Raw genomic sequence first — 10,303 nt, 5'->3', positions numbered from 1 at the left:
GCGAACCAGCCTGCCAACCCAGCCTCCCCATCCGCCCCATCCTCCCCATCCTCCCCATCCTCCCCATCCTCCCCATCCTCTAACAATGCAACCAGGGGGAAGCAGAAGGGGTTGTGGCATCCCACTCCATGTGCCCGCTCCCGGCAAGGGGGATGCTCCAAGACCCCTTTGTTTCAGCCCAGCATCCCTGGGGGCAAAGAAACACTCAGGGTTTATGTACTGTGATTTTCATCGTCAGGAGACGATGGGGCTTCCCCATGCTCACCCCTTCCCTCCACTCTCCCCACCAGGTAGTGGCCATCGACCTGGACGAGGGTCCGAATGGGCAGGTGACGTACCGCATGCAGGTGGGGATGCCCCGCATGGATTTCCTCATCAATAGCACCAGCGGGCTCGTCACCTCCACCACCGTGCTGGACAGGGAGAGGATCGCCGAGTACTACCTGCGGGTGGTGGCCAGCGATGCCGGCGTGCCCTCCAAGAGCTCCACCAGCACCCTGACTGTCAAAGGTGGGCACGCCGGGACCCCTTCCAACCCCTGCCCAGCCACAGAGCCCCCTCCGGTCCCAAAAAGATGGGTGACAAGGACACCTCACCAAGGGGGGAGATGTGGTTTATATAGGGGATAGACTGAGACCCTTATTACGCAGTCTGTCTTTAATTTGGTGCCTTTCTGTTTACTGGCTTCACACGAGCCTCTTGCTGAGGGTAAGTGTCATCTGGAAATGAAGTGACCCTGGATTCTCCTCAGGTCCGGGTTTGGAAAAATAAGTTTTTGGTCCTGTAACTCCAGAGCCCTCTGCCATACTCCAGGAAATGCTGAGGTTATATTTAAACCACAGATTTTTCTCTGAACAGGGATGGAAATGAGTAATGCAAATGGTAACTTTAATTGCAGTTCTGTAGGGTTTCTCTGGACATGAGGAGGGTGATCTGTTTGTATCAGAGGTGGCCCAATACAGCCTGCAGCTGTGGGGGTCGGTCCTTACGGCCGGTCTGCAGGCACCCCCACCAGACAGAGGGCAGGGCGTTCCCTGGGGTGCTCGGAGCAGCAGGCGGGTGTTTTTGGGAGCCCTTTGGACATCATCAGTCTGGCATCTGCAGGAGGGGCAGCCCTGGGGGGACACTCAGCTCTGCTCCCCCTTTCAGTTCTGGACGTGAACGACGAGAACCCCACCTTCTTCCCAACTGTCTACAACGTGTCGCTGCCCGAAAATGTGGCCCGGGATTTCAAAGTGGTCCGGCTCAACTGCACAGATGCTGACATTGGGCTGAATGCTGAGCTCAGCTACTTCATCACAGGTATGAACCCCTTGCGAAATGCTGCAAAGGGGGACCTTTGGGTGGGGAAAGGAGCAGGTTGTCCCAAACCATGGCCAGGGTGTTCTGCACATCAGCGCTGCCTTTTCCAGCCCTTCCAAACCTTGTGTGGCATCACCCTCTGCTGAACAGCCCCGCTTGGCTCCCCGCCTTGCCGGCCCCTCTACAACGGGTGCACCCTTGCCCCCGAGCATCCCTTGCCCTCTCACACCACCGGGATGCAGCCAGGAAAAGCATGAGCTGGACACCGCCGGAGAGCAAGGGCTGGGGTGGCATTCACATAACCCGCAGTCGTGGTTGGAAGCCTCTCTGGAGATTTAGGGCATCTCATAAGCCCACGTGCGGGTGGTTTTGAGTGGGCAGGGAGCAGGCGGGCAGCGATGGAGCCTGGGCAGTGCCTGGCTCGCACTGCAGCTGCAGCACCTGCAGCCGGGAGGCCGGGGAACCCCCTGGCTGCATTTTGACTTGCAAACTGCACATGCGGCGTTTAGCCCTCAGGAAGAGGGCAAAAATAGAAGTGTTAACAGAGAGGCATTTTTTTCTCACAATAGCAGCCCTATGTTTGCATCTCACGGCCTCCCCCGCTAGAGAAAAGGTGTGTGTTGACCCACAGGTACCGCAGGCCACATGCAAAGTGACCTCAGTTTGTTTCCGAAGCATTCAGGAAATGATCTGGCATTTATACGATGCAGCTTCTCCTACCACCATCGCTCCTTGCCTGCGCTGCAAGGCAGGCATGACGTTTGGTGCGGCGGAGAAAAGATGTGCCACTCGCTTTTTCTGCAGAGAAACTTTGCCTAGGACGAGATACGAGCTCACTCTACACTTGCCTTGCTCGAAACCATGTAAAATGCAGGAGGGCAGGCTGAGAGCTTGCCATTTCCACGGCCGGGCTGATGCCATGCCTGGGCTGCAGCATCCCCCACAGGGTGGGCTCTGCTCCCTGCATCCAAATGAACAACACAACGGGTAACCTGGTCCCTGTCCTTTGCTGCAGGTGGGAACCAGGATGGCAAATTCAGCGTCGGCTTCAGGGATGGGGTGGTCAGGACTGTCGTGAGTCTGGACAGGGAGACGGTGGCATCGTACACGCTGATCCTGGAGGCCATCGGTAAGGATCTCTCACCGTTCCCGTGGGACGGCTGCCACGCAGCCATGCAGGGTGGCTGTGCACATGTCTGGCTGCCTTGGAAGTGTGGCAGGGAGACAGCAACCTTTGAGACTCTCTGTAAACCGCGGCCTGTGTTTGGTGTTAGCATTTCACAACCCACGTGGATTAATATCTCCTGGTTCCACTATGACTTTTGCAGACGGTAAACTCAGCCCTCGGGTTCATCCTGCCCTGGGGCTTTCCCTTTCCCCCAGGGAAGGCAAGACCCCCATTCCTGAGAGGCTCCGTGCTGTCCAGGGGAGACCCCCACCCAGAAATGCCAGTGCCACAGCATCGTTCCCCTAATGCCGTGCCAGCCCTTGGCTCGGTGGCTGCCGATTAAACCAGAGCCACCTGGCACAGGCAGAGGGCTCACATGCCAAACGCATCTTGGCCATCATCCCCAGAGCTTTATAATGATGTGCCTGTTTACAGAAGACTTGGACATCCCTTTTGAAAGGAGAAATAAGTGGTCTGGTCAGAAATCTTGGGGACACTGCATTGCAGGTGCCATGGGGTCTGCAGCAGGGATGCTGCACCGACTGGGCACGCAGGGCCGGTTCCCAAGCGGTAAAGGGACCATTCTGCCCCTCCGATGGGTATCAGACTGCCTGTGTTTTCCTGGTCACCAGATCCCAGCTGGGCGGGTTTGGTGCTCGCTTGCGTCAGGCATGTTGGAAAAACAGCCCAACCCAACCTATGTCCTCATTGCCTCGTCCTTCGTGGCATAACCAAGAGCCGTGCTGCCATGTCCTTGTCTACTGAACATCAACCCGTCCTGGAGCTCTTTGGCTGGGAGCTGAGCTGGGTCTACAGAAAACTGCTCAGACTCCTGCCCGTCTTCATCTCCCAAATCCCTGGCCTCCAGAAGTCCCTGCCAGCGTACCTCACCCTCTTTAGTGACTTGCAAACCCTCTTTAATGACCAGTTGTGTTTCCAGCCTCGCTGGGCAGTGGCTCCGTGGCAGAGCTTGGGGGTGGTTTGGTTTTTCCTTTTTCTTTCAAGATAGGCAGAAAAAGACCTCGAGGTTCAGTGTGGGATTTGGCAGCTGCAGAAAAGACAGAGGATTTGTTTAGAAACTTTTGATCCTGTTGTTTTCAGTAGCCAAAGGCTGAGCACCAGCTGTGCAAGGAGGAGACGGAGGTGACCATACCACCCCTCACCTTTCTTTCCCCTACAGACAACGGCCCCACAGGGAACCGACGCACTGGGACTGCCACCGTGTACGTGACCGTCCTGGATGTCAATGACAACCGACCCATCTTCCTTCAGAGCAGCTACGAAGTCAGCGTCCCCGAGGACATCCCGGCTGCCAGCAGCATAGTGCAGGCACGTGGCTCTCTTCCACCCGGGGGGGCCCTTGGGTGGGCAAAAGGGCCCATGCTCAGGCATCGCGTCTGTGAGCTACAGGAAGCCCAGGGCAGAGATTTTCTCTGTTCCCCCAGGCCAGGGCATGATGTCTTCTTGCTTGTGTGCTCCCCTGCTCCTTTGCTACCCCAGGTGGTGAGCACCAGGGAGGAGGCAGCAAAGCGCCATGGAAAAATAAGAAATTCACCCCGTTTCTGCAGAGGGTGAGAGGAGAAAACTCAAGCCCTGTGTTGGCGAGGCCCCTTTGCCTGGCTGCGTCCCCGCTTTCTCCCTCCTCCCAGCAGAGAAGGGGACGAGAGCGGAGATCTCGAGGGGGAGGGAGAAGAGTGCGTGCAAAGAGATGCTCTGAGGAGGCAGGGGGGGGAAACGGAGGGAGAGAAGCGTTTGGACTTTGCTTTCATTTGTGTTCCTCTTTGAGGGAGCGATGGGCAGAGCTGAATGGCTCACTGAGCACCGAATGAATGGCGGGCATTCACACGGTCTCCGAGGGCTTCCAGCATCCCTTCAAACCCAGGGCTCTTCTGGAGCGGGCACCAAAGGCTCTTTGCAGAGGGCCCTGGGAAGGCTCCTCCTGCCTTGAATACCTCTCCCGGCACAGGGAAAGGGGCAGCTTTGTCCCTGGCTCTCACGGGCAGGGTGAGTCACTGGGGGAGAAGAAAGGAGCCTTTCACCTCTTGCAACAAAGGTTTGCCGGGAGCCGTGCGTCGTGCTCGGGGTGACCGGTCCCCAAACGTGGTCCCTGCGGCTCCTCGTCACCTGTCGGGGTGGCACCGTGCCTGTCTGTGGGGTCAGGAGTGGGCTAGAGGTACGCAGGGGAGCTGTGGAGGCAGAGAGGAGCCCTGCCATGGGACTCCTAAAACTGAGCTGTTTTTTCAAATCGAAAGACTGTGAATGGAAGAAACCCGAGTTGGACATCAAAGTCTCTTTTCTTAGAGCGCGCTTCCCAAAAGAGGGGGATGCCCTCGGAAGTCTGTGGCAAAGATCAGGCGGTATTTGGGGGAAGTTTGTTTTCCACAGAACGAAACCAGAGGGAAATGGAAATGGGCAATTCCCTGGGTTTAGTTTAATTTACACCTTTAAAAGTGAACCGTTGATACTGAAGGTCTCCCCCTTCAAATACATCCCCACATCCTTATGGCAGCAAGAGAGTTTTTGAAGGTTTCCCCATCCCCTTCTCCAAAAGCCAGGCAGGTCCCAGACAGCCCGGAGAGATCCTGACGGAGAGCTGCTGCCCACGAGGGTCAGAAACCACGTGAGACCCAGGGAGATGAGGTTTGGTGCTTGCCATGGGACCACACTGAGCACGGACGCTTCACCCAAAGGGATGAGCTCGACAGCTGAACTTAGCGTGAGCTGCAGACCTGGAAGAATTAAACCACTTATTCTTTTTCCTACTGATTTCTTCAAGCACATCAGATTACCTGCTGGCTGTTGTACCCTTTCCCAGCAGAAACAAGCGGCTCAGCCTTGCGCGGTGGCTTTCCAAGCTGGCGCGAGCCTCAAAAGCCTTCTTTAGTGTCTTTACAGGCGTGTTTACCTGCTCCCGCTGCTCATTTATTGAAGCAGGTTTCCAGCAGGCAGCTGTAGCCTGCATCCTTCCAAGCATCAACCGCAGCAACCCACGGCTCGTTGCATGGGGAGGGGGGAGACAAAGGCCGGGCAGCAAACGAGGGGCACGAGCCTTCCTCCACCTGCCCAGGAACACATCTCGGGGGGCAATCTCATCTGAGGGTTGCTTTGTGTGGAGCACGTTTGCCCCGGAAAGTCTCTTTTCAAGGCGATGTTTGTTAGGCAGCCAGGTTGTTCTGCTCTTGCCCAGGTTGTTTGTTCAGATGCCTCGCAATTTGCCCAATGTTTTCCAAAAGAAATTAAGCAGCAGTCTTTTTTTTGGACTGCCTGGTGATAGCTGGGTCTGGGTGTAGTTCGGATGCCTCCGCCTTTCCTGCCAGGAAACAGCAACCTGGAAAGCGTTTGGGAACCTGAAATAGCAAAACCTCCTGTCGCCTTGCAGAGCCGCTGCCTGGAAATGAGGTGCTCAAAGGGGCTCTGCCGGGATGCCGGGGATACCAGAGGCTGCTTTAGGAGGGAAGTGAGCCTGAACCAAAAACTTGGGAAAGAATAGCAGTGTGGGGTGAGTAGGTTCCCACCGAGCAGGATCACATTTTGGTGGACTCCATGCCATCCCAGTCCTGGCTGACAGGGGAACTCCTGGGGTTGGTGAGCCGGCTTTGGGACACCGGCCGACTCCTCCTGAAGGTGCTGATGGAGCGGCGGAGGGAGCCCAGCCGCTTCCAGAGCTTCAGCTGGGGCTCGCTGGCATCTGCCGGGTGATGGGGCATGCACTCGCGGGGCCCGGAGCCAGACTGGTCCAGTGCTGCTGGCTTGCAGAGGGTGATAAAAATGAGGAAGGTCGCCAGGAGGAGGAAGATGCAGACGAGCGCGACGATGACAGGCAGAGGGTCTGCCTTCTCGGGGGATGTGGGACTGGGTGGGACCAGCTCGGTGGTTGAAACCAGAAGCCCAAGGAGAGGTGGGGTGGGAGAGGTCTTGTTGCCAGCATCCTCTGTACTCATCTTCCCTGCAGTGCACAAGGTGACACAGAGAAGCGACATGGGTGATTACCACCTAGAAGCTGGCCAGACAGCCACCCTTTGTCTAACCTGATGGATTTTTGATGTCCAGGGTCCTCCCTGCCGTGTTTTCTGCGACACAGGAGGACAGGAGGAGTCTGTCTGGCAAAGCACAGAGGTGGGATTTGTACCTGCAAAAGTACCGCTCTGAACAGAAGTGCAAAACCATCTGGCAAAGAAATCTAGCACAGGTAGTACTATGTACACGTGGTACCACGGCCCCAGTGATGATACCTGTAGGGAACACACACGTGTTGCATGAAGATTTTCTGGAAGTGATAAATGATTGTATGCTAGAGAAGTCCAAAATCCTCCACCGAGGTTCTGCGGTTAGGTTCTTCTCTATTCCCCAGAGATGTGGGTTTGTTGAATTGACTATTGTTTGGAGTTTTCTGATGATTCCCTCTCCCCCAAAGAAAATGGATAGTTGATTGAACCTCTGCCCAGACAAGTCCCCATCCAGCTGCAGTATTGCTTTAGCATTGCTTTTTGCCATTTATTTTTTTTTTTTCAGGGGTGAAGTGAAATGCCCTCACCCTGCTTGTGCCGAAAATAATCTTGTGCGAGGTGTTTTGCTGACCTGGTTTCAGGTTTCTCAGCCAGTTCTGCAAACAGTGATGCAAACCAGCTTCCTAAAGCCTCATCAGTCACCTGCTGGTGACTGTCCTCTCCTTTCCCCACCAGGTCAGATCCCCCCCAACTCACATCCCCGGAGCAGTTTGTATCCATCGTTTTGCTCCCGTGCACCTTCCTGCACCCATTCCTGGCCCCAGACGGGCTGTGCCAGAGGCTGGCATCTCCCCAGCTCGGGGATGAGGGCTGGGGAAATATTGCTGTGCCAACCCTCTGCAATGCGACAGCTTGGCTTGGCCCTTCGAGCTCTAGTCTGTATGCTGGAGGTAAAGCTTTATTACACTGGCTTTCCTACAGAGATGTGGGAGTTAGAAGAGTGATGGAGAACTGTTAGACTGGTCCGTGGCCGGGCAGTCTCCTGGCAAGTACGAATTTGGATAGAGCCAATTTAAAATTAAGAGTTTAGGAAGGGAAGGGCAGGGCTGCAGGGACTGCCAGGGTCTCTGGGTCTGCTCTCGCAGGCACCATCCTAAAGCCACGCAGGTTTGTGTAGGCAGCAGGCAGATATTCACCATAAAGTATTCAAAAAAGGGGAGCGAAGACATCAGCGACATGTCTTTAATCGCTGATTGGAAACTATGAGACGGTCCAGCGGACATGAGCCTGGTGGAAAGTGAGATGCTTCGTCAGAAGAGACAAGCATCGCTCACCGTCCAAATGACGCAGGAGGAAACAACCTCAAGCAAACACCGTTCGAGCTGCGAGGCTGAGCGCTCCGAGGTTAAGGAGTCCTTGAAAGCAGGTTGTCTGTGCCCCAGCCGTACCCTCGGGGTGTGGGTGCGTGCTTAGGTGGGTGAGTTCCCAGCTCTGGTTTGCCAGGACCCTGCCTCATCCCGGATCGGTCCTGCAGGATCCGTGCGCCTCCCCTTGCAGGCAATGAGCTGAGATACGGAGGGAATAAGGTCAGAGGTTTCCACTAGAGCTGGGTGCTGGGTTTGAGGCACTTGGGAGATGGGATTTGTTTCTGGAATCCTTTGCGTCACCTGGGCTTGAGCATTCAAAGCCGTGATGCTGGCAACCTCGGGGCAAGGACTGTATCAGCCTGGTCAGGGCTTGTAGGCTCTGGGGAGATGTGGCTGCTTCCGCGGGTCAGAGCCAGGTCTGTGCTCAGAAAATGGGAAATGCAAAAATAAACGGGTCGGCATCTGAGAACACCTTAGCTCAGGTGAATCCTCGTGCGTACTGCAAGCAGGCTCAGGGGCCAGGGCTCTCATCCCCTCCTCTTTTTTCCCCTCTCTTCACCCCAAAAGCCTTTCTTTATCGTGCAGCCTCTCCTTGCCTGGCTCAGCCCCTTCCCCTCCAGCTTTGGGAGCAGAGCAGCCCCTGGCAGCCACAGCCACCCCCCAGGACCCCCTTCCTCCGTGGGCAGGCTTCTCCTGTGCCCTGCCCGGGGATGGGGCATGAAAACCAGCGGGCAGGGCTGCTGCTTAGTACACACACACCGAAGGCAGCCTGAATCGAGGTTACCACAGCTACCTTAATTCTGGCACTTACTAACCACACATGGTTTGGCTTGGTGACCTTAGAGTGTTCGTTAAGAGTGAGCCGGGACGTGTGGGCAGTTCCTTTGGGTTGTTTTTTTGCTCTGTTGGTGGTGGGCATGAAAACCAGCGGGCAGGGCTGCTGCTTAGTACACACACACCGAAGGCAGCCTGAATCGAGGTTACCACAGCTACCTTAATTCTGGCACTTACTAACCACACATGGTTTGGCTTGGTGACCTTAGAGTGTTCGTTAAGAGTGAGCCGGGACGTGTGGGCAGTTCCTTTGGGTTGTTTTTTTGCTCTGTTGGTGGTGGCTTTAGGGTTGTTTTTTTTTTCTTTTAGAGCCAGCTGCCTGTGTCCCCTAGAAACCTGTCAGGAGGGATCACTGACATTTTCCCAGGCTTTTCCAGCCCTGCTCTCCTCCCTTCTTGCTTCCCATCCGTCCTCTCCTCAGACACAGCTCTCCTAACACAGCAGCAGTGCTGCGGATTCAGGGGAGGTCTGGGCTGTCCCTTCCAGAAATGGAGCCACTAAAAATCTGGGAAATCTTTGCAGAGTGCACATGAACGGTGACTTTTTTTTTTTAGGGCAAAAAATTTTTCAGTGTATTAATGGTGTTGACAAAGGTGATTACCCCCCCACCTCCTGCCTGAGGCAGTTGTTTCAGCAGAATTTCAGAAAAAAAAGCCACCAAAATTGGGGTCTTATGAGCAGAAATGTCAGGGCTTGATGTTTCCCCGTGGCCATGGCACGTATGAAGCTGAGGGCTTCGCTCCCGTGGAGTGGGAGCTCAGTACCTTTCCTGCAGCGTGACGATGGCCCAGTTGCCCACAGCATTTTGCACCCACCCGCCAAGCTGCTGCCTGCATCCCTGCTTGTAGCATCGCCCCGTCCCAGCATCGCCGTCCCACCCAAGCCCCACATTATTACCCAGGTGGGTTAATAAGAGGCTTATCCAGCCTGGTAACCCCCCCAGAAGGATCATCCCTGCCTGATCCCCTCTAACACGAGACGTCTCCACAAGTGCTCAGGACCCAGCACTGGGCACAAAGCGGCTGAGGGTCAGAGGGCAAGAAGAGAAATTGCAAAAACCAAGATGCTCCTGAGGAAGGTGGGAAGGAAGAAGAAATGATTCTGGTGTGTGAGCAGCAGAGAGCATTATTCTGCCCAGCACCGAGCGCTGCCCGCCTGGCCTGGCCCAGCTGCCTAGTTTGGCAGGAGTTTTCCCATATGCTCCCTTTGCTCAAACTCCTGCAAAGAAAAAGCTGTTTTCAGGCGCTTCTGTGCCTGTAATAGAGCTCGCTCAGATGAAAAGCAGCTCTCTTTCCCCTCCCCGCCTTGCTTAGCGACGCTGTTCTGGAGCTCCCCAGCTTTTCCCAGTGCGTTAAGCCTTTCCGCTCCCTTGCCGGAGGAGGTAATGCCGGAGGGTACCAAACACCCGGCTTACCGACCCGGATAGTTGGGTACCGAAAGCAAAAAGCTGTAAGTGATGCTGTACCCCACCACCCTCGCTGTTAAGTCCTGCGCTGCATCCGCAGGACTTTCCTCCTCTCCCATCACCGGGACTGCCAAAGCAACGCGACGAGGAAGGGAGGAGGGAAACTTCTCATCCCAAACTTCTCATCCCCCATGCAGCCGGGGATGGCGGCACATCCCTGGCCTGTCTCGCTTGCCCCTCGGGGTTAGCCCGAGTGGCCGGCAGTGGGTTTCCCCGGGGG

At 55.7% G+C, this 10,303-nt stretch overlaps 2 protein-coding genes across 2 annotated transcripts in view; one reads left to right on the top strand and one right to left on the bottom strand.

The window, feature by feature from the left end:
* LOC104157947 (cadherin-23-like) overlaps positions 1-10,303 on the top strand; it is a gene marked incomplete at both ends in the record, with an annotated part of 32,338 nt that overhangs the window by 12,012 nt on the left and 10,023 nt on the right. The window contains 4 exons of the mRNA XM_009695496.1: positions 291-510; positions 1,150-1,302; positions 2,318-2,431; positions 3,651-3,799. Of these exons, the coding sequence (XP_009693798.1) occupies positions 291-510; positions 1,150-1,302; positions 2,318-2,431; positions 3,651-3,799 (636 nt within the window). The remainder of the gene's footprint in view (positions 1-290; positions 511-1,149; positions 1,303-2,317; positions 2,432-3,650; positions 3,800-10,303) is intronic.
* Positions 5,995-6,450, bottom strand: LOC104157946 (chromosome unknown open reading frame, human C10orf105). The gene has a single exon (XM_009695494.1). The coding sequence runs from the start codon at positions 6,448-6,450 to the stop codon at positions 5,995-5,997; it is 456 nt and encodes a 151-aa protein (XP_009693796.1).

This window comes from Cariama cristata, unplaced genomic scaffold (genome assembly GCF_000690535.1).
Source record: "Cariama cristata isolate BGI_N322 unplaced genomic scaffold, ASM69053v1 scaffold2822, whole genome shotgun sequence".
NCBI lineage: Eukaryota > Metazoa > Chordata > Aves > Cariamiformes > Cariamidae > Cariama > Cariama cristata.
This window is presented reverse-complemented; position numbering and strand designations above follow the sequence as displayed.